Raw genomic sequence first — 27,511 nt, 5'->3', positions numbered from 1 at the left:
TAAGTGCTTTGCAGAGAAGTAAAGCAAGGAGATGGAATGAAGAGAGACTGGATGACTATTTAAATTGGATGGGCAGAGAAGGCTTCTGATAAGGTGATGGTTAAAATGCAAAGATGAGGTGCCAACCATGTACAGGACTGTGGGCACAGCTAGTACAGAAGCTCTCTGGTGAGACCAAGCTTGTGAATTTGGAGACATGAAAAAAATGTGGTTCTAGCTGTCAGGGAAAAGAGTGCCTCAAAATCTGGGGGGAGGCTGGTGAAAAGTACAAATCCTGTAATACTTTGTAAACTTCAGGATAAGGATTTTGGGATTGGTTCTGGTTATAATGAATTGACATTGGAATTTTTAGTTTGTTTTTTTAAGCCTAGTTGTGTTTTCCATTTGTTTACTTGTTTTGTAATGGCTTTATTGAGACATAATTCACATACCTTATAATTCACCCATTTAAAGTATACAATTAAATAGTTTTTTAGTATATTTGCAAGGTATATTCACCATGATCACAATTTTAGAACATTTTTATGCTTCTGGAAAGAAAACCCGTACCCTTTAGCAGCCTCTTTCCATCCTGCACAAACCCTTCATCCAGGGTAACCACTAACCTACTTTCTGTCTCTGTAGATTTTCCTATTCTGGATATTTCATATAAGTAGAATTGTATTACAATATGTGATCTTTTGTGTCTGATTTCTTTCACTGAACATAATGTTATCAAGGTTCACCCATGTTGTAGCATATATCAGTACTTCATTCTTTTTATGGCTGAATAATATTCCATTGTATGGATATACTACATTTTATTTACCGGTTCATTAGTTGATGAACATTTAGGTTGTTCTACTTTTTGACTGTTATAAGTAATGTTGTTATGAACATGATTTTATAAGTTTTTGGGTGGGCATATGTTTTCATTTCTCTTGGTAATATACCTAGGAATGGAATTGTTGGATCATTTGGTAGCTGTATGTTTAACATTTTGAGGAACTGCCAGACTGTTTCCCAAAGTGGTTGCATCATTTTACATTCCCACCAATGTTAGAGGGTTCCAATTTATCTACATGCTCACCAACATGCGTTATTGTTTGGTTTTTTGATTATACCCATCCTAGTGCCTGTGAAGGGGTTTTAATTTGCAACTTCCTAATGAAGTTGAATATCCTTTCATGTGCTTATTGGGCATTTGTGTATCTTCTTTGGATAAAAATTATTTATCCTTTATTGTTGAGTTGTACTTTATATATTCTGCATGTACAAGTTCCTTATCAATATATGATCTACAAATATTTTCTTCCATTTTGCAGGTTTTCTTTCCATTTTCTTGACGGTGTCCATTGAAGCACAAAACTTTTAAATTTTGATGAAGTCCAGTTTGTTTATTTTTTTCCATTGCTTATGATTTTGGTACAACATGTTTAAGAAACAGTTGCCAAATCTAAAATCATGAAGATGTTCTCCTATGTTTTCTTGTAAGAGTATTATAGTTTTAGCTCTTGACATTTAGGTCTTAGATCTGTTTGCATTCATTTTTGTATAGGGTATGAGGTGGGGTCCAACTTCATTTTTTTGCATAAAGATAGCCAGTTGTTTCAGCTCCATTATTTCCCCACTGAAGCTTTTGGAAATTTTAAGCAGAAAAATGATATGATCAAACATATACTTAAAGGTCACTCTGCTATTGTGTAGAGAATGTCAGCTCCTACTTCTGTAAATGTTAGAATGCCAACAAAAGATATACTGAGAATTGAGCAGAAACATGGTTTCTGAAAAGTCATGAGAATAAAGTGTTTCAAGAGAAGGTGGTCAACTGTGTAGAATCCTACTGAATGATTACTGTATATGTAAGGGAGCTAAATACTGGATTTGGCCATCAGACTTTTTGAAGAAGAACAGTCTTGGTAGAGTAGTAGTAATAGCAGTTGGATTAGAATTGGTTGAGGAATGAATTTGGAGAGACAGAAACTAGAGATAACTCTTTAAAGAAGATTGCCAGGAAGATTTTTTTGTCAGTGTAGACAAGCTTGTCCTAAAATGTGTATGAAAAGGCTAGAATAGCTAAAACAACTCTGACAGAAAAAGAAGTGAGAGGAATCAGTCTACCTAAGAATTTATTTAGCTAAAGTAATCGAGACAGTACAGTATTGGGGGAGGCACAGATACACAGATTATTGTAAAAGAGTAAAAAACCCAGAAATAGATTGAACCGTGGCCTACTGGTTTTTGCTAAAGGTGAAAAGCAATTCAGTGAAGAAAGGATATTTCCTTAACATTTTCAACAAATGGTGCTAGAGCGGTTGGGCATCCGTAAGTAAAAAGGTGAACATCTACTCAAAATTCACACATTGTACCAAAATTAATTCAAACTGTATCATCAGTTTAAATGTAAAATGTAAAACCATGAGACTTTGAGAAGAAAACATAGAAAATCTTTGGGACCTAAGATTAGGTGAAGAGTAGATATAACACTAAACCACAATCCATAGAAGATTTTTAAAAATTAATAAATTGGATTTCAACAAAATTAAAAATATTTGCTCGGGCTTCCCTGGTGGCTCAGTGGTTGAGAGTCCACCTGCCGATGCAGGGGACGCGGGTTCGTGCCACGGTCCGGGAAGATCCCACATGCCGCAGAGTGGCTGGGCCTGTGAGCCATGGCGGCTGAGCCTGCACATCCGGAGCCTGTGGTCCGCAACAAGAGAGGCCACAACAGTGAGAGGCCTGCGTACTGGGAAAAAAAAAAAAAAAAAATTTGCTCTACAAAAGACCCTGTCAAAAGAATGAAAAAACTAGTTACAGACTTGGAGAAAATATTCCCAAACCACATAACCTGACAAAGGACTTATGTGTAAAAAGAACTCTCAACACTCAATAGTTTAAAAAAAAGGGGGGTGGGAGGGGAACCATCCAATTAGAAAATAGGCAAAAGAGGGAATTCCCTGGCGGTCCACTGGTTAGGGCTCTGTGCTTCCACTGCAGGGGACACGGGTTTGATCCCTGGTTGGGGAACTAAGATCCTGCATGCTGCACCGTGCAGCTAAAAAAAAAAGAAAGAAAATAGGCAAAAGACATGAATAGACATTTCACCAGAGAGGATATATGGATTGCAGATAACTACATGAAAAAGTGTATAACGTCATTAGCCATAGAGAAATATAAATTGAAATGATGATGAGATATCACTGCATGCCCTATTAGTACAACTAAAATAAAATATAGTGAGAACACCAAATGCTGATGAGGATGCAAAGAAACTGGATCTCTCATACATTGCTAGTGGGAATGTATTAAAGTAGTATAGCCACTCTAGAAAAGTTTGGCAATTTCTTATAAAGTTAAACATATACTTACCATCTGACTCAGCAGTAACATTTCTGGGTGTTCATCCCAGAGAAATGAAAACTTAATGTACACACAGAAACTTGTACACTAATGTTCATAGCAACTTTATTTGTAATAGCCAAAAACTAAAAACAACCCAAATATCCTTACACGGGTGAGTAAATAAACAAATTGTGATGAGTCCATTCAGTGGAATACTACCCAGCAATAAAATGAAACAGACTAGTATTACATGCAACAACTTGGGTAGATTTCAAGGGCATTATGCTGGAAAAAGTGAAAACAACTGTTTCAGAAGGTTGCATTATGCATGATTCCATTTATATAACATTCTGGAAATGGCAAAAGTAGAGAAATGGAAAACATATTATTAGCCAGGGTGTAGGGACTATATAGGAGGTAGAGGAGTGAGTGATGCAACAGTTTTCTGCCTTCTTTGTGGCAGTGACTACACAAATCTATACATGTGATAAAATTGCAGAGAACAGTACTCTAATAATGTCTGTAGATTGTACCAGTGTCAATTTCTTTTTGTACTATGATGTAAGATGTTACCATTGGGAAAAACTGGGTAAAGGGTACACAGGACTTCTTTGTACTATTTTCGAAATTTCCTGTGAGGCTGTAGTTATTTTAAAGCAAAAGTTTTAAAAAGAAGTTTGCTGGGAAGGGGAACAGAGAAATGCAGTGTTAGTTGGAGGGATGTGGGGTTGAGAGTGGGGTTTTTTGTTTGTTTGAATTTTACTTTGTTTAGAATAGATAGGGGAGGGACTTCCCTGGTGGCACAGTGGTTAAGAATCCGCCTGCCAATTCAGGGGACTCGGGTTCGAGCTCTAGTCCGGGAAGATCCCACATGCTGTGGAGCAACTGGGCCCGTGTGCCACAATTACTGAGCCTGTGTTCTAGAGCCCACGAATCACAACTACTGAGCCCGCGTGCCACAACTACTGAAGCCCACATGCCTAGAGCCCGTGCTCTACAACAAGAGAAGCCACCTCAATGAGAAAGCCCGCACACCACAACAGAGTAGCCCCCGCTTGCCGCAACTAGAGCACGCATCAACAAAGACCCAACGCAGCCAAAAATAAATAAATTTTTTTTAAAAGGGGGGGAGACTTAAACATGTACATATGCTAATTATAATGATCCATAAAAAGAAATTGGTGATGCAAATGAGGGAAAAATTACAGGAGCAAAATATCTTAAATCTTTGGCTTGAAAGTGTTGAAAAATACTACTTGATGTATTTCTGTCCTGTTATTTATAAAGGAGGTTATCTTTATAACTGTTTGTAAATGATTCTAAAGATAAATGTGGCTATACTATGGTGTAGTCCTTTAATGTTCTAAAAATTCCACAAGCTTTTGTTTACATTGTGGAACTAGATCACTAAATAAATGGAATTCTAAGAGTTTTTATCACACTTGCTGGTATTCGTCCTTAAATAACTTTAAAAAGAATTTTATGTCACTTTGTACTGTTTTCCTTTTCAGATTTTCATCCAGTATTGGTAGGTTGTTAATTTCCGTAGACTAAAAAGTATTTGCACATATATATGTTTACGAATAACCTTAATTGTTTACTATTTAAGAATTAAATGAGTGGTGGTTCTATTTTGTGTCATATAGTGGATTTTAATCTCTATTTTACCAAACTATTCTACTGTTTTGCCCTTTATCTAGAACTTAGTAATATAAAAATTCTCAGTGCAAATTATTGGCTGTTTATTTCAGGGATACGGCAGGCCAGGAGCGATTTCACACCATCACAACCTCCTACTACAGAGGAGCAATGGGTATCATGCTAGTATATGACATCACCAATGGTAAAAGTTTTGAAAACATCAGCAAATGGCTTAGAAACATAGATGAGGTAAGACCTAGAAATTGTGTAAACCCTACATAAACACACATTTGTGTGCTTGGTTAAGAAGAATAAATATTCCAGTTGATCTTAATAGTGTTTGCTGTCATTACTATTGAATATTTCTACTTGTTTACAGGGTAATGTTATTTTTTACCTACCTTTTTCTTAAAGTTTTGGGCAGATCTGTTTTGAACCCCATCCAAGGCAATTACCAGATTACCCAGAAACTCTATACAGCCATCTTGTAAGATGGCCCCAAATAGAAGCTACCAGTGGTTTTACACACCTGTCTAAATGAATTTTCTTGGGGAATTTTTATTGAATGAATGAATTACATTTTCAATAGTAATTTTAAAAACGTATTTTTGGTAATTCCCTGGCGGTCCATTGGTTAGGACTTGGCACTTTCACTGCTGTGGCCCGGGTTCAATCCCTGGTCAGGAAACTAAGATCCCACAAGCCATGTGGCATGCCAAAAATAAATAATAAATAAATAAAAACATATTTTTAAGTTATGGAAATACCATATCACTTCTAGACATTTTGAAGGATACAGAGTACTAATACAGTAAAATACTAACCAAGAAAATAGTTCCATATCATTGCACATGAAGATGTCAGTTTTTATAAAGTAGTGTGTCAAAGCATGTCTGTTTCTGTGTTGCAGCATAGGTAGCTTCTTGTTGGAATTGTTTTTCATGTCTTATTTCCACCTTCTATGCTTTGAATTTCATTAAGACTAAATCTTGGAAATTCCCTGGCAGTCCAGTGGTTAGGACTCTGCACTTCTACTGCAAGGGGCCCGGGTTTGATCCTTGGTTGGGGAGCTAAGATCCCGCAAGCTGTGTGGCACGGCCAAAAACAAGAAACCTCTTTAAAGCAACTTTTGGCTGGAAACACAAAGACCAAGTCTTAAGCCAATATTAGACGCAAGATAATAATATCTTCAATGGTAACAATCCTAAGGGCTTATTAGTAACTTTTCCGTTGCTATAAGAAGTCTGTTAGTATTTAATAATTTGTTAATGAGACAGATTTTGAAACCAAAAACAAAGCCTCCATTTTAAAATTTCCTTAGCCTTTATTTTATTGTTCGGCCAAGTAGCATGTATAATAAGAGCAATTTATATAGAGAGACTATGCAGTGTTCCAGCAGCAACTGATTTTCCAATTCTGTGACATCAACTGGATGTCCTACAATTCAGTCCTGTTCTGACAGTAACTCCTCAGTCTTAGTGTCAGACTCCACAGGTTTAAGGACTCAGTCCCATGAGACCGCTCTTCCTTCAAACGCAAGTCCTGGGTCCCCCAGGCTACCTGCACTTCTGTGTGACTTGGCTACAAATTTGGAGGGTCACATGACCTATTTTGGGGTTCAGTAATTTGCTAAAATGACTCACGGAACTCAGGAAAGAGCTATACTTACAATTGTATTATAAAGGACACAACTCTGGAACTGCTAAATGGAAGAAATGCATAGACAGTGTATGGGGGTTGGAGAATGCAGAGCTTCTAGGCTGTCTCTGGACACGTAACCCTCTTGGCACCTTGATGTGTTCACCAACCCAGAAGATACCCTAACTTCATTGTTTCCAAGTTTTAATGGGGGCCTCGTTACATAGTCATGATAATTAAATCATTGACCTCTGGTGATTGACCCTAATCTCTGGCCCCCTTAACCTCATGGCGGGTTGGGGTTAAAAGTCTCAACGCTCAGTGTTTGGTTCCTCTAGTGACCAGCCTCCATTGTGAAACTCTGTAGAGGCCCTGCTGAGAGTCCTTTATTAGCATAAATTTAGGTAAACAGAAAGAGGCTTGCTATGAATAACAAAAGACACTCAGGAAATTAGGAGCACTGTGCCAGGAATAGGAACAAAGACCAAAAATATGTTTTTTATTATACCACAGGCTCATACATTTAACTTGGTAGGCTGGATGGCTTAAGTTTCCCAGCATGAGAACTAACATACGTAAAACCCAGCTATTACAAAAAAAAATCTGTTTTTCTAATATATAAGAGATTAACTTTGTCTAATTTTTAATGTGTTGCAGAAATTTAAACTTTAACAGCTGAATTGATCTAGCAACATTTAAGAAAAGATTATATGTATCATGGTCAAGAGAAATTTACCTAGGAATGCAACATATGAAATAATGTAATACACCGTATTAATAAAAGACAAAAACCATATGATCTTGTTAACAGACACACGCAAAAAAACCCATTTGACAAAATCTAAAAGACATCTGTGAAAATCCCACAGACAACATCATCCTTTCCCCTAAAATCAAGAACATGATTAGGATGCCTGCTCTGGCCACTACTGTTCAACACTGTACTAGAGGTTCTAGCCAGGGCATTTAGGCAAAGAAAAAAAAGAGCACCCAGATTGGAAAGTAAAACTATGTTTGTAAATGGTGTGATCTTGTATATAGAAAATCCTAAGGAATGCACACACTTTGACCAAAAAATAAAACTGTTAGAACTAATAAACAAGTTCAGTACGGTTGTAGGAAGTAAGATTAGTATACAAAGATCAGTAGTATTTATATACATTCGCATCAAATAATCAAAAAATGAAATTAAGAATATAATTTTATTTATAATAGAGTCAAAAAGAAAAAAATAAGAAAAATTTAACCAAAGAAATGCAAGGCTTTGAAGACCATAAAATGTTGTTAAAAGAAACTAAAGAATATCTAAATAATTGGAAAGACATCCCATGTCCATGAATTAGAAGATTCCATATTGTTAAAATGGCAGTACTACCCAAAGTGTTCTGCAGATTTAGTGAAAACCCTGTCAAAATCCCAGCTGCTTCTTCTGGATAGCAGTGGGGGTTGACAGGCTGATTCTAAAATTCATATGGAAATTCAAGGTACCCAGAATAGCCAGTCTTGAAATAGGCAGTGACGTTTAAGCTGAGACCTGAAGAGATGACTAGAAGGTATCCAGATGAGGATGGGGCTGGTGGAAATAATACGATGGATTCAATTTTAAGACAAACCAAGTCTCATAAATTACTTTTGGTGTCCAGAGAACATAATTGTGTTGCTGCAGGGATATTTCAGGGAAAGGTGCATTGGGCCAAAGATAGACAATTTGAGAATTTTCCTCATCCCATGGGTTGCTTTTTCATTTTGCTGATAGTGATCTTTGACACACAGAAGTTTTTAATTTTGATGAAGTACAATTTATCTGTTTTTTCTTTTTTGTTGTTTATGCTTTTGGTGTCATATCTGAGAAATCATTGCCAATTCCAAGGTCATAAAACTTTTTCCCTATGTTTTTTTCTAAGAGTTTAATAGATTTAGGTCTTTTATTTAGGTCTTTGATCCAATTTTGAGTAAGGTGTTGTAAGTTAAAGATCCAACTTCATTCTTTTGCATGTTGATATCTGGTATTCCCAACACCATTTGTTGAGAAGACTGTCCTTTCCCCCATTGGATGGTCTTGGTACTCCTGTTGAAAATCATTTGATGGTGTACACAAGAGTTTATTTCGGGTATCTCTATTCTGGTTTTTTTGGTCCATGTCTGTCCTTATGCCAGGAGCACACTGTTTTGATTACTGTAGCTTTGTAGTAAGCTTCGAAATCAGGAAGTAAGTGTGAATCTTTCAGCTTTGTACTTCTTTTCAAGATTGTTTTGGCTATTCAGGGTCCCTTGATATTCCACATGAATTTTAGAGATGGATTTTCCTATTTGTGCAAAAGATGTCATTAGGATTTCAGTGGAGCAACATTTGTTTTTAACTGATTTTTGTTCATGGACTCCCCTAGCAATGTGACTTTTTGAGACTCTAAGGGCTCTATAGAATTTTAAACTAAGGTTTCTTATAGGGTAATACACATTATCTAAAATCATGATCCAGCTTGGATTTAGACTATGTGTAAGAAATTACAGTTTCAGATCTTTTGCATATGTCCTCTCTTGTTGAGAATGTTTCTAGAAACTAGACAGCCTCCTTATAAAGTCATTTTTATTAAGCCATAATTCATGATAGTGTGTAAATTAAATTTTTATTTCATTTTAGCATGCCAATGAAGATGTGGAAAGAATGTTACTAGGAAACAAGTGTGATATGGATGATAAAAGAGTTGTACCTAAAGGAAAAGGAGAGCAGGTAAAAAGCTCTGAATGAGACTAATATGCTGCCCTTTCTTTGTGAAGATGGTGTTGCATTTGATTGTTTTTACATTAGTGGTAGTGGAGTGCACTTGAGCTATTTGCATCCTTTTAAAAATGCTATTGGAAATGATAGCTTATCATTTGAGTGAATTTTTGTTTGTTTGTTTTCTAAGGAGCTTGACCATTTGAGTCTTGACCCATTGAAATAATCTGTTCATTTTAGATAACCTAGTTGAGACTACTACCTTTAGAATAATATTACCATTTCCTTTAGGATGCTAAAGTCATCAATTGGTAACCTATACTTGATAATTTTATGATGATATTTTGCTTCTATTTTAGATTGCAAGAGAGCATGGTATTAGATTTTTTGAGACTAGTGCAAAAGCAAATATAAACATCGAAAAGGCGTTCCTCACATTAGCTGAAGATATCCTTCGAAAGGTAAATTTCTTTTTTCTTATTCTTTTCTTTTCTTCTTCTTTTTTTTTTTTTTTTTCTGCTAGGGTGCCTGGTGTCACATTTGAACATTTCATGTTTTCTAAAGTACTAGATTTACATACAGAAATTGGTTTTGGGTGGTATTGTTTCTAAATATTTACCCATCACCAATATATAATCCTCCAAAGTAAAGAAAGGAACTGGAAGGAACAGGCAGCCATCTAGAAATCTCTAGGATCTAGTCAGTGATAACAGTTGATATTCTGAGCTCCAGTACTCAGTCTCTAGCCTAATTTCATACTCCTTTTTGCAACTTTTTGTCTGGTCCATGGTGTTATGGCTCTTCTGTTTCATTTCTCTTATATATCCTTTGCATTCCCATAGATAAAATATTTAAGATAAGAGGTGAATCTATGATGTAGTTATTGCTACAAAATCACTACTCTTCTATATAGTCATTTCTCAGACGTGCCATTGAAGGGCCTGTATATACTATATACTGAATAAATAGAGTAAGTCTGCCCCCAAATTTCATTTACCCAATCATTTCAACCTGTAAGGTTTAAAAAAAAAAAAAAAAAAAAAAAAAACTGAAAATTGATCTCAGGGAATTTTACCTCGAGGTTAGTTTCTGGATTTAATTCGTGAATCCCAAAATTTGCCAGTACAAGTAACTTGTAGCAAAATTAGGAAATCTGATTTTCATATTTTCCCCTCAAATGACTAGATAAAATACACAGTTATGAATTAAGGTTATGAGTCCTGAATTCTCTATTCAATCTTATGGTATATTTAAATGCAAATAAAATAGAGAAAATCTGACATAATCCTGAAGGAGAAGCAAGCATTGATTAAGAGAAAATTTAATTGCTTCTGGTAACCTTTCTGTTTTTATACTTGAGATATCAGTATTCCCCCCCCCCCAAATAACCCCTCAAATGTCATACACACACACATATAAATCTAAGCTGTAATAGAGGTGGTATTATCAAGTGTAAATTTAATGAAATTTCTTAGGAACCAAGCAACTTAATTATTTTGAGGGGAGAGCTATCTGTTTACTGTAGTATTCAAACTAGAAAAACGTTATCACTTATTGCTGTTTAGAGTAACTACAAAAGTTGTGCCTGTCCACATCTGCCGACATCCTGCATATCATGTCTGATATCTATAATGTATTGATATATTGAGTAATAAAAAGCAAGTTAGGATATAACGTGTGGTAAATGATCTTTTAAAAATTATATATGATACCAAAAACACATGTACACATACACACACACACATTTGGTTACGCTTAGCAAATAAGGATCTAGAAGGATATATACCAGACTCTAAGTAGTGAGTACTCTAGTGTGATGGTCAGAAGGGGAAAGGGATACAGGACAGAATCACTTTTACCTCATGTACAGTTTTTTTTGAAATTTTAACTTGCTTCTTTTTAAAGTTATAAAAACAATTTAAAAAATATTTTTACACAACTGGATATAGGTAAAAACCCATTAAAATTCCTTGAGGAAATATATTTTCATTTAAAAATATTCCTGTAAGAAACAAAAATTAAAGTAGAACAGAAAAATACTAGGTAGACTACGAAAAAACATTTGTATTTTTAATTAAATGAAGGGAATAAAAGATAGAAAAATACTTTAATTGGTGGAAAGTATAATACTTTGTATTTCTGAGATTGGTGGGTTACAGTGAAAAATTATTTCAGTACTTATAGGAATTATCACAAAACTTACTGAAATACCCGTGTTCTCTGTGTTTTTTCTCTTTCTGGAAATTTGGTCTTCTCCATTGTTTCTGACTTCTTTCTGTATTATATCCCTTGATCTTCTTCCAAATCTTTGCATTTCAAAAGAATAGTGCTATATAGGCATATAATTTGTTTGTCAGTGAGCTAGATCTTATCATATTAAAGGTTAAAAGGTATGGATGCACCAATAAATAAAGATCTCAGTCTAGAGTCTTCCCTAGGTAGGCAGGCCTAATTGTGAGACAGCATTTTTTTCCCCATACACATACATGCACTTTTCAGTGTGATAAAGTAATGAGTTAAAACATCAAATGTAAACTTGCTTTAAAAGATGTAAAATACAGTAGTGATTCCTGACTAGCAACCTTCTGTGCAGTGCTTTTTCTCCTGAGTTGATAAAAGAAAAAAGAACTTTAGAATGAAAGCAATTTAAAACATTTAAAACTTCATTATTTGAATAGATAATTCATTCCCATAATTCAGACATTTAAAATTAAAAGAGTAAACATACAGAGAAGTTTCTCACTATATTCCCCCAACTCCTCATCCCTCCCCCATGGGTAACCAATAATTAATTTCTTAGTTACTAATATATGAGTAAATATGAATATATATACATTTTATTCCCATCCTTCCCCCCTCCCCCTTTTTTTTAAAAGAAAAAAACAGGTAAGGCAACATGCTCTGCACTGTTTGGCACTTAATGTAAGTAAAATAGTTCCATTTTTTAAATAACCGAGTGCTACTCCTTTGAGTAGTCTATTAAACAGGTTTGGGCTTCCCTGGTGGCGCAGTGGTTGAGAGTCCGCCTGCCGATGCAGGGGATACGGGTTCGTGCCCCGATCCGGGAAGATCCCATATGCCGTGGAGAGGCTGGGCCCGTGAGCCATGGCCGCTGAGCCTGCGCGTCCGGAGCCTGTGCTCCACAACGGAGAGGCCACAACAGTGAGAGGCCCGCGTACCGCAAAAAAAAAAATAATAATAATTAAACAGGTTTCCCAATGAGGGACGTTTAGGTGATTTTCAGCCTTATGATCTCATAAATTGTGTTATAGTGAATAATCTTTATATTATTTTACACATGGGCAAGTATATTTGATGGACAGATTCCCAGAAGTGGCCAAAGAGCATATAGTACATTTATAATTCTGATACACGTTTGCCACCTTCTACCTGAGGGCTGTACCCTTTTATACTCCTGCCAGCAGTATATGAGAATGTCTGTTTACTCAAACTCTTGGCCAACATAGTGAATTATAAGACTTTCAGATGTTTTCCAACCTGACAGGTGAAAAACACAGATTTAATTTGCAGCTCTCTTATGAATAAGATGAGCATTTTTAAAGATATGTTTAAGAAGCACCTTTGTGCTTCCTTTCCTGTAAACTTTTTTGTTTATTCTTTTGCCCACTTTTGCCCTTTAGTTATTGGCCCTTTTTTTTGAGAATCTGTTTCAAGGGTCTAAGTTAAATTGTGCAAGGACAGACTGTGAGTGATATGCTAACTGAATAAATGTAGTGACCTCCCTGGCTATAAGCACCCTCATATCTTTAACTGACCCACACCCAGGAGTCCCAGAGAAAAGAGTACTTCCTATGCAACTTTTCTTGCTGTGGCCAGGTGCTGAGCTGCCTATTTCTCTTCTGTGCGTTTTTCACGAAGACCTTTTTAATGCAATACTTGCATCTTTAACATACAGTGAAAAGGAGAATTCCATAAGGCAGTGAGAGTAGGGGGGTTAGCTCAAAGTGCAAGTAGAAATTTCACCTCAGTATAAATTCAGCAGGCCTCTCTTGGGCTATGTGAGTTTTAGAAATTATTTTAATTTTTTCCCCTTGAGCTACCTTAACTTTCTATTGTTTCCATGAGAAAATAAGTTCCCACTTACATCCTAGCTTTTAAAATTCCATTCATGATGAACACTGTTACACACACAACAGCATGGATAAATCACACAGGATAAATTGCACAGGCTGATACTGAGTAAAAGGAAAAAGAAATCAGATACAGAAGAATACATAAAATATGGTTCCATGTATATGAAGGTCAAAAACAGAAAAAACTAATCTATGGTGGTAGAAATCAGAGTATTGGTTACCTTTAGGAGGGTAGTACTGACTGGAAAGGGACACAAGGGAGCCTTCTGGGGGCATATTATATATGTTCTGTATTTTGATCTGGTGGTTTCACAGCATATATTAAAAATCCATCAAGCACAGTTAAGATTTGTATACTTTACTGTAGGTATGCTATCCCTAAAATAAATTCTGCTTTCATACATATAGTATAGGCTATCCACTTAAAATAGTATATTCTTCTGATTATACAAGTAATATTAGGATGTCGGGGGAATACAGGATTTATACAAAGAGGAAAATAAAGGAATTCATAAACCCGCCACCTAAGGGCTACTACTGTTAACATTTTGGTGTCTCTCATTTTGATTTTTTTCTGAATCCATTTTTAACATGAATTATACAACTTTGCATTCTGCCCCACCCTATTTCCTCCACTTAATGTTAGTGTATCATGGTTAAAATTGCCTTTTTAAAGCAATGCTATGGAAATAACAAGCTCCAATCTCAAAAGGCAAGTAAAACTAAACAGAAAAGGGCTGTTTCACTTCTCTGAAGTTAGACATGATCCAACATTGGTATTATACATATACTTGATGATGCTTTTTAAGTACTAAATACTCAGGGGTCAGGCCAGGAGATAACATACCTCTCTTCACAAGAGTTAGGGCAGAGAAAATTTCAGAAGTTCTATAAAGGAAAGCCAGGAGGCCTCAAGACATTTCACAACTTGGAAGAAAAAGGCAAAATGAAGATCAAAAACAAAACTTCCATTTCTTTACTTTGCATGGGAGAGAAAACCTATCTCATGTGACTGTAATTGCACTGTGTTACATAAATTAACATTTATGAGAATATTGCTGTTAAATCTTGATTTATCCATGGCAGTGTTTTTTCACGGGTTGCTTTCCTTGTGTGTTTGTTCCAGACCCCTGTAAAAGAGCCCAACAGTGAAAACGTAGATATCAGCAGCGGAGGAGGCGTGACAGGCTGGAAGAGCAAATGTTGCTGAACGCTCTCCTGTTCCATCAGTTGCCATCCACCACCCTGTTTTCTCTTCCTGCTGCAAAATAAACCACTCTGTCCATTTTTAACTCTTCAACAGATATTTTTGTTCCTCATCTTTTAACTCCTAGTCCACCTGTTTTATTTGTTCTTTCATCTGTGACTGCTTGCTGACTTTATAATTTTCTTCAAACAAAAAAATGGATAGAAAAATCATGTCTGTGAGTTCATTTTTTAATGTACTTGCTCAGCTCACCACTGCATTTCAGTTGTATTATAGTCCAGTTCTTATCAACATTAAAACCTATAGCAATCATTTCAACTCTATTCTGCAAATTGTATAAGAATAAAAGTTAGAATTAACAATTTTATTTTGTACAACAGTGGAATTTTCTGTCATGGATAATGTGCTTGAGTCCCTATAATCTATAGACATGTGATAGCAAAAGAAACAAAAGCCAGGAAAACACTCATTTTCGCCTTGTATATGTAAATGGGGTTAATTTTGTCCTGTGCCTTATGTGAAAAGGAACTTCTTTGGCTTTTCCTTTTTTTATTTTGGTGGAAGCATGTGCAGGAGACATATCATCGAAACATAAAGCATTAAAATGTTTGTGTTTTGCTTGGCTGTAATTTTCAAAGTAGTTAATTGAGGACAAAGGATATTGCAGAAATGATAGCTTTGGTTTGTGGAGTCTCATTTTAAGTGGCCTTGATATTTAAAACTATTCCTGCCACGGGTTCTTTTCCTTGGCCACTTTTTCTTTGTCTCTTCCTGCATGCTTCTTTATTTGCTTCTCCCCCACCACCCTGTGGTATGAGTTATTTAAAAATGAAAGGGGTAAACTAGCAGCTTTGTCGAGTTTAACATAAAGCACTGACTTAACTTGCTAAGTAAACTGAAAGATAAATTCTAACTGCCTGTTATCAAATGTCAGTTAACTGTGTCCTCCCCTCATTTTCTCTCTCCCCTAAAGCTTCTGTCCCAGATTCCTTCATTTGCTGTTCGACTTCATGTTCCTCTTCTCTTTCCCTCTTTGTTCCCTTCCTGTCTCTCCACTGAGTTTATGAAATGGAAGAGTTAATTGCATGCACTAGTGTTTGGAGGGTGTTGTGGTTTGTCTTTCTAATTAGGTGTATAGCCTATTCACTTTCCTAGAATAAATCTCTTAACCTAAATTTGAATAGTCTCCATTTTGGCAACTCCTCTAGCAGTTTGGTAGCCCAGTCAAGGTTGTTTCAAAAAGGTGGGAAGGAGGAGTGAAATTTATTAACATGTTTGCCAAATATATTGAGATTTGGCCTTTGAAGAACATTTTTTCAGTGTTAAGTTGTCTTTACCTTAAGATTTAGAAGTACTTTAGAATATTATTAATTTTAAGTCCTATCTTCACATCCTTTTGGAAAAACTTGTATTACCATGGATTTGGAAAAAGGACAACCAAGGCTTTTCATGTGAAGATAAGATACTCTAGCTCTCTCTCACCCTGTCATTTTTTCACTTCATTTTTCTAGTTTTGCTTCATTGCTTATCATTAGGATAGGGTAAGTTAAGTTTGCTATGCTGCTAGCATCCTAAGATGATACCTTTGTTGAAATAATTGTGAATAGCATGATTCATTTCTAGCAGAGGCTGAGTTTAGGACAGCAGCTTCCATTGAAAAGTCTTTTTGTGTCGTGGATAGCATTTTAATGACCTCTTGGCTCACATAAACAACATAGGGACGTATCTGCTATGAACATCCATGAATTTTCAGATAGTGCCCTAAAAGTGATTTTATATGCCTCACTGGTGGTGGTGGTTAGGTTTTTTGCCTCACTTGACTTTATCATTGTTTACTACTAGTAAAAACAGCATTGCCAAATAATCCTTAATTTTCCATTAAAAATAATAATGAAAAGATGTTAAGCTTCTCAAAAGTTTTAGGTTAAACCTACTGTTGTTAGATTAATTTTAATGTGTTTGTTGCTTTCCTTTATCTGGAATGTGGCAGTAGCTTTTTAAATTTTTAACCCTCTTTAATCCTTATTCAGTTCAGTGACTTAAGGTTTGAGAGCTAAACACTGGGATTTTTGGGTAACAGACTGACAGTTTCGTTGTTTGCATACTTATAATTGGCATTGTACATAGAAAGGATATGGCTACCTTTTGTTAAATCTGCACTTTCTAAATATCAAAAAAAGGGAAATGGAGTATAAATCAATTTTTGTATAACCTGTTTGAAACATGAGTTTTATTTGCTTAATAATAGGGCTTTACCCCCTTTTCTGTAAGTCTCGGGATCCTGTGTAGAAGCCATTCTCATTCAACACCAAACAGTTAAGTCCATTCTCTGGTACTAGCTACAAATTCGGTTTCATATTCTACTTAACAATTTAAATAAACTGAAATATTTCTAGATGGTCTACTTCTGTTCATATAAAAACAAAACTTGATTTCCAACTGCGTGGCTTGGTTTTCATTTATTTATGGAGTTTAAGATGGAGGATTCCTTCTGGAAATAGTGCAGGATAGCAGACTGGGTATCGGAGGGGCAGAAATAGAAGGAGGATCGCTTTGTCAACTAGGGAATGCTGGGAAGGCGATTTCAAGGGCTGTCATTGGAAGAAACTGCATTTTGAAAGCAGAATCATCCTGGCATCAAGTGCGCAACCGTAGTCACCCCCCAGCTAACACTTGCTGGAATGTGCCAGAGGCCACCTACAACTGAAGTCAGCTGATTACCGGGGGGCAGGCACCAAGGTAAGGCTGCCATGCTGGAGGATGAATCCTTGTTTTAGCAGTGACCGTCCTCTTATCTGAAAAATGTAAAAGTGTTTCCTACTTTTTTTGCGAAGCATAAAAAACAGCTTTGGCTTTTTTATATGTAGTATTGATGAAAGAAATGTTTGATCCTGTATTAAGGCCTTATTAGTCAATAAATAAAGATAAATATTTGTTGACAAGATTATCTCTGCTGGAAGGATATATAGAGGTTTTCTCATAGTGCAGTTTTTATAAGGATCACCTAGACTGATGTCAGTGCTTCCCTGTTCACTCCCATCAACACAGAATTTTGTGTCTTGGGTGGGGCCTATGATTTCTGCCTTTAAGTTTGGTATAGGAAAACAGACCATGGCCTCTGCCCTTACGTTTATGATTTAGTTTAGAACACAAAAGGAATTAGTGATCAGGTAAACATATCCAAGAGCCAAATAGATGTGATCCAGATTTAAGTGCTGTATTAATAGAAGAGCAGGTTCAGTTCGTGAGAGTAGTTGGGGTGGTGTTTGAGAGAGGAGGGATGGACATGAATTGGTCCTCAGATATGTGGATTGAAGGGCTAGGGCCAAGGGGAGGTTAAGAAGAGACCACGAGCACGTTAAGAAACGAGCTTTGCATGTGAGGCAGAGACTAGAAGTCCAGCTGGACAGTGTCATGGGCAGTAGGAGTCCTGGTGAGCCTCGCGGAGTGGTGAGAGCAGAGTGTTTGAGGAAAGCGAGTCTAGGTGGGCTGCAGAGGAGAAACGGGTTCTAGAGATCAGACAGAAGGTTGCTGAATTACTGCGATTTGAATAAGACCAGACTAAAATGATGGCAGAGGGCAGGCTTAATATACAGGGGAGTATGGGAAAGAGAAAGACTGCCTCTTGCCTGCTAGGAAGTGGATGAGGTACTTGTGGCACTGTTCTTTGGGTTACGTCATCAACAACCTGGTGAAGTAGTACCGTTTGTACAAAAGGAACTGTCTCAGGGTTAAGTAATTTGCTTCTGGTTGCACTGCCAGTTGGTGCTGGAGTTGGATTTTGAAACAAAGCCAGTGCTCAGTCTATTTTCACCTTCTCCATATCACAGTTTCTCAGGATAAGGTCGTAAGGTTTGGTTATACTGATTATAATGGGGGTAATAAAACAAACATGTGCCAGAGCCAACAGAAAGATAGAATGCTGGAGTGTAACCTTAGCTTATCGAGTTAATGTAGCCATTTAGCCTAACCTTGGTACCTCGAACAAAGAACAATGCCCTTGAAAAGTACTTAGCACAGTTTACTACTTTTTTTCTTGAAACCTATATTACCCCTTACCATCTTGTTAATTTTGTTTCCTCCTACTTCACACCATCCCTTGGCTAGAAGTAAATGACGATGAAGTAAGTTGCTTTTCACGATTCTCTTAATTGGCTTTCTGAGGCTATGTACTTTGAGGGGGACTTTTGTTACTTAATAATGGCCACAGCAGTGAATAATAGTAGTGAAGTAAGTTAAAATACAGGGGCGGGGTGGGGGGGAAGGCAGCTGGGTATAAGTCCACGCCAACTTCCTAGGTGGATTTGAGATCAGTGTGACTCCCTAAGATCAAGAGCCACGTAGGGAATGTGAGTACTCCAAGTCAAAATGTTTTGCTGGGACATCGAATTTAGGTCTGAAACTTCCAGCACCAAGATAAAAAGAGGTGGTGTGTTCCTGTTGCATCTAGTCAAAGGGAGAATAACAGTTGCTTAGGAAAAAATCTGTAGCAAGAAATTCAGGACCTTCTAACATTAATTGTCATTGAACTACAAAGTGAAAATGTCTCCAATGCAAGTTCAGAGAAATCCAGACATTTTATGTATCTTCTGACAAAGAATACTTTCTATGCTGAGGCCATGCCAAAAAAAATAGATCAAACCTCAGGTCAAACTTACCTAGATCCAACTACCAATTTTACAGGAAATCTAAGGACAGAGGAATATATTAAACTACATTAGTCGACAAAATCCAGACGTAAATTCTACAGGATAATTGATCCAGTCTCTTCAACAATTAAGTTCCAATGGAGAGAGAGATTGTAAGTTAACAAAAGATGGAAAGGAAAAAAAAAAAAAAAAAAACAGGCAAAACTAAACCTTAATGTGTTTAGGGAAGTACAGAAATAATATAAAGAATATTAAGGAAACGATTAAAAGTCAGGGAGGGGTATTCTTAGGGAGGGAGGAGTTATACATTGTAGGGGGACATGAAGGGTTTGGGGGATAGCAAAATCCTATCTTATGACATGGATGTTGTTTACAAGGGTGTTTGCTTTATAGCGATACATTAATCTACACATTTGTCCTATGTGGGCTTTAAAGTTTGTATTATATTTAACCATAAAGGGTGCTGTGTGTGTGTGTTTAAATGATACCACAATCTTCAGGACTATAGAACCAGTCTGAGGCTTTGCAGCCAAGACCAATGCTCAAAATCAAGCTTAGCAGAATTGGTCTGCTAAGGCGCTACAGTCCTTGCTGCTTGAGCATCAGACCCCAAGAATTGTCACTGAAATAGGGACTTCCCTGGTGTTCCCGTGGTTAAGACTCCACGCTCCCAATGCAGGGGGCCCGGTTTTGATCCCTGTTTAGGGAACTAGATGCTGCATGCCCCAGCTAAAAGCCTGCATGCCGCAACTAAAAGATCCCTCGCAGCCAAATAAATATTTTTTTTAAAAAAAAAAGAATTGTCACTGAAACAATATAGCTGCCACCAATGCAAAATCTTTGCTAAGTCTATAGAGTTCAGCCTCTGTTTCTTTGTTTTCAGTAGCTTTTGCTGCAAAGTCTGGGTTGGTTGGTGGGGCCCAAATTCCAGGCAAGTGACGGAAAGGGAGTATCTTTTGTTTTCAGCTTCAAAAGTGGGGGTGGGCTCTGACTCTAAGGGTCGGGGATTCAGGTGCTGGGCGGACAAAATGAATGATAAATGCCCCTGGTGTCGGTGATGCTCAAACTTTACTGCATATTAGAATATCTGGGAAGTGCTTTTAAAAATGCCAATGTTAAGGTTGCACCCCAGGCCAATTAACACAGAATCTCTAGGGTGAGGCTGTTAGTGGTTTTCTTGTTTGACTTCCTGTGTGATTGCCATGTGCAGCCAAGTTCATGAACCAGTGCCTACACTCTTGCTACTCCAAGTGTGGTCTTCAGGTCAGCCACATTGGAATCACCTGGGAGCTTGTTAGAAATGCAAAATCTCAATGCCAGGCAAGCACACGCACACACGCACACACCATGGCTGCACTGAATTAGAATCGTATCTTCAAACAAGAGCCCTAGGTGATGCTTGTTATGCACATTCCAGTTTGAGAAGGGCTGATCTACACTGTTCTTCCAAGGCCAGCCCAAGTCCCGCCAGCAAGGATATCCCCTACTCCTGAGTAGGGAAGTGACCTTGCCCTTCTCCATCCATTCTGTAGCACTTTTGAGCTGCATTTCCACTGGGCATGTATTGCAGACTTCCTTGGTTGCGGTTAATTGTCTTCTGTTGGCTCATCTCCTTACCAGACTGTAAGCTCTGGTGGGCAGGGACCCTGTCTCATTTCCTTTGTGTCTTCACAGTACTTAGCGCACTGCCATCCAAGCGGCGGGAGCTCAGGATGTGTGATCAGTGAACCAGTGACAGCCTTCTCCATCTTTCTCCCGCTGCACTGGCCTTGTTCCCACCCCAACTTTCATGCATTCACATTTGTATTCCAATTTAAAGGCAACTTCACATATAACCATAAAAGAACCTTAAAATTCAAGCCCAATCTTTTTTTTTTTTTTTTTTTTTTTTTTGTGGTACGCGGGCCTCTCACTGTTGTGGCCTCTCCCATTGCGGAGCGCAGGCTCCGGACGCGCAGGCTCAGCGGCCATGGCTCACGGGCCCAGCCGCTCCGCGGCACGTGGGATCTTCCCGGACCAGGGTACGAACCTGTGTCCCCTGCATCGGCAGGCGGATTCTCAACCACTGCGCCACCAGGGAAGCCCTATTTTTTTTTTAATTTTACTTATTTATTTTTGGCTCTGTTGAATCTTCGTTCCTGTGCGAGGGCTTTCTCTAGTTGCGGCAAGCGGGGGCCGCTCCTCATCGCGGTGCGCGGGCCTCTCGCTTTCACGGCCTCTCTTGTTGCAGAGCATGGGCTCCAGACGCGCAGGCTCAGTAGTTGTGGCTCACGGGCCCAGTTGCTCCGCGGCATGTGGGATCTTCCCAGACCAGGGCTCGAACCCGTGTCCCCTGCATTGGCAGGCAGATTCTCTCAACCACTGCGCCACCAGGGAAGCCCAAGCCCAATCTATTTCTACGACTACCTCCAGACACAGGATAAGCTGGATTACTCCGTGGATCTCCGTTGCCTTGGAGGAGGTGGGCTAGGAAGCCCTCGGAGACTCAGTCCAATGTAAATATTCTCTGATTCTGTAGTTCCCCTCTACCTGATTATCCAACTCTTGCGAGTTGGCAGGGATGGCTATGGAGAAATTATAAATTAAATAGAGCCACTGAGCCACCTAGTGACCATTCCTGGGAACTGCATTTCTTCGTTGTGCACCGGAAACTTCTTCAGAGCCCATCAGTCTGAGATCCGTCATCAAGAATTTACGGTAAACACAGCCACACAAAATTAAATTCTCTCTCCCAACCTCCAATAAGATGGGAGTAAAGGAATTTACAAAGTATAATCAATCCTACAAAAACCAAATTAAAAAAGGCAAGAAACATCTGTAAGAATAAAAAATTGTATTTATGCAAATATTGACCTAGGTCTTTAAAAAGTGGGAGATGGAAAACGGAGCTAACTATTCTAGAGCAGAAGTTACAACCTAAGTGTTTTCAAAGGTGGATGTCAATAAAAAGCAGATTCACCCTGAATCCCACGAGTTCCAGAGTTTAGCGGTACCAGGGACCATGGAGAAGATAAACATGTGGCGATGGGTTAAAAATGGGGATGGGTAGAAAGTCTGTGTAAGAAATAATGGGATCCCCAGGTGTCCCCGCCCACCTCTTGCTGCCAGGAGTTGCTGCCACTCTTCCTGGAGGCTTATTATTTACAGAAATGGAATGACAGAACCTCCAGACGAGGACACAGGGCATGGGGAAAGGTGGAGGTGAGTCAGAGGGTCAAACACCAGGAGTTCAGTGAATATCTGCATTGGGTTTTTTTGTTTGTTTGTTTGTTTATTTATTTATTGGCTGCATTGGGTCTTTATTGCTGCATGTGTGCTTTCTCTAGTTGCGGCGAGTGGGAGCTGTTTTCATTGAGGTGCACGGGTTTCTCACTGCAGTAGCTTCTCCTGTTGTGGAGCACGGGCTTGAGGCACTCAGGGGCTTTAGTAGTCGTGGCTCGCGGGCTCTAGAACGCAGGCTCAGTAGTTGTGGTGCAAGGGCTTAGTTGCTCCGCGGCACGTGGGATCTTCCCAGACCAGGGCTCGAACCTGTGTCCCCTGCATTGGCAGGTGGATTTTTTTTTTTTTTTTTTTTTTTGTGGTACGCGGGCCTCTCACTGTTGTGGCCTCTCCCGTTGCGGAGTGCAGGCTCCGGACGTGCAGGCTCAGCGGCCATGGCTCACGGGCCCAGCTGCTCTGCGGTATGTGGGATCTTCCCGGACCGGGGCACGAACCCACGTCCCTTGCATCGGCAGGCGGACTCTCAACCATGCGCCACCAGGGAAGCCCTGGCAGGCGGATTCTTAACCACTGTGCCACCAGGGAAGTCCCAATATCTGCATCTTGAACGATGAGCTCCTCAGATTCCTTCCTTCCTTCTCCCCTCCCTTTCCCAGAATTTTGGCAGCCAGGCCAAAGATTTGGAATGTCCTCTCTGGAAAACCTGTCCCAAAAGAAAAGACTCACAAATACTGGAGATTCACCACCTACAAGTTAGTCTTACTGCAGATTATTCTATGTTGAAGGTCTCCAGTCATCAAGATAGATGAATATACATAAAGTTTCCAATCTACCTAGAATATATATGAGATCATTTAAACACAGAAACATAGAGACAAATTAATAAAAATCCACGTTCCTGACCCTCAGACTTAACAGATATTTGCATTCAATCAGATATTCAGTTCTTCACATTAACATAAATGAGAGAATAAAACAACAAACAGAAAAAGGAAACAAAGGGGAAAAATGCAGAAAATCAAAGAAAAATCCCAAACTCACTTTCATTAATATTCTTGGATATGAGATGATATTGTATCCAAAAAGCAAGATTAGGATGTCATAAAAAAAGAAACAGAATGAGATAGAATTCTCTAAAATAAAAACTGTCGGGGATTCCCTGGTGGCGCAGTGGTTGAGGGTCCGCCTGCCGACGCAGGGCACATGGGTTCGTGCCCCGGTCCGGGAAGATCCCACATGCCGCGGAGCGGCTGGGCCCGTGAGCCACGGCCGCTGAGCCTGTGTGTCCAGAGCCTGTGCTCCGCAACGGGAGAGGCCACAACAGTGAGGCCCACGTACAGAAAACAAACAAACACACACAAAAAGAAATATAAAATAAAAACTGTCAACTGAAATAAAAGATTCAAGAGAATTAGAAGGTAAAAGTCAAGGAAATCTTCCTGAAAGTAAAACACACACACAAAAGTGAGAAATGGGGCTTCCCTGGTGGCGCAGTGGTTGAGAATCCGCCTGCCGATGCAGGGGACACGGGTTCGTGCCCCGGTCCGGGAAGATCCCGCATGCCGCGGAGCAGCTGGGCCCGTGAGCCATGGCCGCTGAGCCGGCGCGTCCGGAGCCTGTGCTCCGCAAAGGGAGAGGCCACAGCAGTGAGAGGCCCGCGTACCGCAAAAAAAAAAAAAAAAAAAAAAAAAAAAAAAAAAAAGTGAGAAATGGAAAACAGGAGGAAATAATAAGAAATTTAGAAGGCCAATCTAAAGGCCAAAATTTGATTAGTTGGAGGTCTAGAGAAAGAAAATAGAGGGGAAAGCTGAAGGAAGGTGGTCGAAGAGAGAATATAAGAAAACTTCCTAGAATTGAGGGATTTTAGTCTTCAGATTGAAAAGGCCTAGCATGAAAAACAAAAAATTACCTGCACCCAGGAATGTCATCATGACATTTCAGAATTCCAAAGATAAATGATTAAAAAAAACAACAACAACAAAAAAGAGAAAAAGCAGGTCATGTACAAAAGAATCAAGGACCTGAATGATTTAAATGTTCCTAAAGTAATACAGAGACCTCGAGAACGATTCTGAGCGAAAAGGATATTCTATACTCATTCAAATTACCTGTTAAATGTAAAATGATGTATTCAAATATGCAAAGAGGTAAATGTTTCCTTCCCTTACTCACCTTCTCAGGAATCTATTGGAGGATATATTCTAGCAAAATGAAAAAGTACACCAGGAAAGAGGGAGACCTGAGATCCTGCAGTGCTGTGCCACTGGCCTAGGAAGCAACCGATCTCGAGTGGACCCAGAGGACGTGGTCTCCAGAAACGCAAGTGGGAGAAATAATATTGATAGGTGATGGACGTTACAGAGCTGATGGAGCATGTGAAAAGAGTGAGGAAAGGGACCAGGCTAGGGACCAGGCTGTCTGAGAGCAAGGATAAAATCTGCCTGGTTTGCCACTGGCTCTCCAGTGACTAAGTGTTCCTGGCACATAGAAGGTGCCCAGTAAATCATGTTAAAGGAGTGAGTGAATGAACGCATAAACGAGAGTTGATCAAGTTTCACGTATGTGCTTTGAGCCAGGCGATACAGCAGACACCTAGAAATGCAGGATAAATGTAATTTTAAATGCATAGCAAAATTCTCAAGAAAGCAAGGACAACTGAGGGACAAACAGGTCACTTAGCAATCGTATTGCAGGGCTTTAATTTACAAATGTCCAGAGATGCCACATGACAGGCTCAGGATCACACAACTGACAGTAACTGAGTGGGCGGGGAGCCCAGGTGGCCGTCCTCCCAATCCAGGCTGTTCCCACTTTATCCCTCCCGGCGCCTCTCCACTTACTTCAGAATTAGTGGAAGCAAGTTCAGGGGTTGTGGCGATATTAAAACCTCCACTGCTGGGCTGTGATAAATCCACACACTCAGTGAGATGTAGAAAACAGGGGTGAAACAGCCCCTTGAGTTTCCCTTTTTAAACCGGTTACAATAATTAAAGAGAACAAAACTTGAGTGGAGAATTCTGAAAGAAAATGCTTTCCAGGGAAGTGGTTCCAAACTATTTAGAATAGGGGAAATCTCTTGTAACGTTTCACACAAGAGTAGGGCAAACAACAACTTGAAGCACGCTGGAAGATCTCTAATACTTGCCAAAAAGAAAAGCACCCTCCCTTGATTCCCAGCTCCACATCCTCTCCAGCTCCCACCCATTTCTCTACTCCCTTTTATAGCAAAACTCCCTGAAGGGCTGTCTATATGCCTCCCTGCTCCTTCTCCTCTCTGCTCAATTAAATCACGGCTGCATTCCCATCACCCCATCAGGAAAGCTCTTGCCGAGAGGTCAGAACGCTGCTGAATCTGAGACGTTGACTCATCAATCTCACTCCTTCCGGAAACACCTCCTTCCCTTGGACCCCAGGACACTGCTCTCTCCCTCCCTCACTTGTCCTCCCCAGTCTCAGAGCCGGTGTCCTCTTCATCTTCCTTTTTTTTTTTTTTTTAAATGGAGTATAGTTTATTTACAATGCTGTGTTAGTATAAAGTGTACAGCAAAGTGAATCAGTTATACATATACATGTATCCACTCTTTTTTAGATTCTTTTCCCATATTAGGTCATTACAGAGTATTGAGTAGAGTTCCCTGCGCTAATCTGATTTCAGCTAATCCTGAGTTAGGATATATACTCCATGAGGTATGTGTTATTGTCCGCATTTGGCAAGTGAATAAATACAAGCTCAGCAAATGATGTAACTTGTCAGAATCACACTAGCAGAAAGAAAAACTCAGGCCCGTTCCCAGGTGGGTCTGACTCCCATACCTGGGCACTTACCTTCCCTGGAAGTCCATGCCCTAATGGAGGGCCACTTTCACATCTTGATATCTGTAATAAAAATAGAGCAGTACTTTAGAAAATAATATGAGATGTGTGTATACTATAATATCATCACTGGGTATGGGACTTGACCCTGCACCACATAGAGGTATATATTATACACAACTGACTAGAGTTTACAAGTCCTTTTTTTAGAACTGATTAAATGTCTTTTATTAAAATTTAAAGTCCCATAATATTGTAATAATAAGTGCTCACATAAAAAGCAAATAGAATAGACACAAAATGAGGGCTGAAAGTCAACAAATTGAGCTCATTTTAAAAATGTTGGGCTTCCCTTGTGGTGCAGTGGTTAAGAATCTGCCTGCCAATGCAGGGGACACGAGTTCGAGCCCTGGTCCGGGAAGATCCCACATGCCGCGGAGCAACTAAGCCCGTGCGCCACAAGTACTGAGCCTGCGCTCTAGAGCCCGCGAGCCACAACTACTGAAGCCCCTGTGCCTAGAACCCGTGCTCCACAAGAGAAGCCACCGCAATGAGAAGCCCGCTCACTTGAACGAAGAGTAGCCCCTGCTCGCCGCAACTAGAGAAAGCCCACGCAGCAACGAAGACCCAACAAAGAAAGAAAGAAGGAAGGAAGGAAAGAGAAGAAAGAAAGAAAAAAAAAGTGAATGGCTTTAAAATAAATAAATAAATAATTAAAATGTCCTTAGGAATGTCCCAGCCCTTTATAAGAACACACGATGACATGGGAATTCCCTGGTGGTCCAGTGGTTTGGACTCCACACTCTCACTGTCGAGGGCACAGATTCGATCCCTGGTCGGGGAACAAAGATCCCACAAGCTGTGTGGCTCGGCCAAGAAAAAAAAGAACACACGGTGACAATATCCATATGGTGCTTCAAACATCAACAGGAAGAATTCCAGACTGTTCTTTGGTCTATCCAGCCTGCTAGCAGAGGGGGAAGTGATTATGGTGTTCCAGACACAGAGCTATGTAGCAAGTGGACAGAGTCGTGGACATATTTCCCTCAGAGGACAACACAGACTTCTTAGTTGTTTTCAACTCTGAAAAGCCTCTATCACCTGGACTCTACAGATGGTGCTGCTGGGAGTACAGTCCCCAAATCACTAAAAGGAAGCAGTAGTCCTTGAAGAAACGGCTGATTCCAGAGCTGGGAAGGCAAAGGGCGGA

At 39.2% G+C, this 27,511-nt stretch overlaps 1 protein-coding gene across 1 annotated transcript in view; it reads left to right on the top strand.

Annotated features, from left to right (window-relative positions):
• Positions 1-17,059, top strand: part of RAB10 (RAB10, member RAS oncogene family) — a 75,567-nt gene extending 58,508 nt beyond the window's left edge. The window contains exons 3-6 of the mRNA XM_059079229.2: positions 5,073-5,211; positions 9,242-9,331; positions 9,679-9,780; positions 14,540-17,059. Of these exons, the coding sequence (XP_058935212.1) occupies positions 5,073-5,211; positions 9,242-9,331; positions 9,679-9,780; positions 14,540-14,623 (415 nt within the window). The 3' untranslated portion in view covers positions 14,624-17,059. The remainder of the gene's footprint in view (positions 1-5,072; positions 5,212-9,241; positions 9,332-9,678; positions 9,781-14,539) is intronic.
• The last annotated feature ends 10,452 nt before the right edge of the window (positions 17,060-27,511 follow it).

The sequence above is a fragment of the Kogia breviceps genome, chromosome 11 (assembly GCF_026419965.1).
Source record: "Kogia breviceps isolate mKogBre1 chromosome 11, mKogBre1 haplotype 1, whole genome shotgun sequence".
In the NCBI taxonomy this organism is placed as follows: Eukaryota; Metazoa; Chordata; class Mammalia; order Artiodactyla; family Physeteridae; genus Kogia; species Kogia breviceps.
The sequence above is the reverse complement of the archived record's forward strand: the minus strand, read 5'-3'. Positions and strand labels throughout refer to the sequence as shown.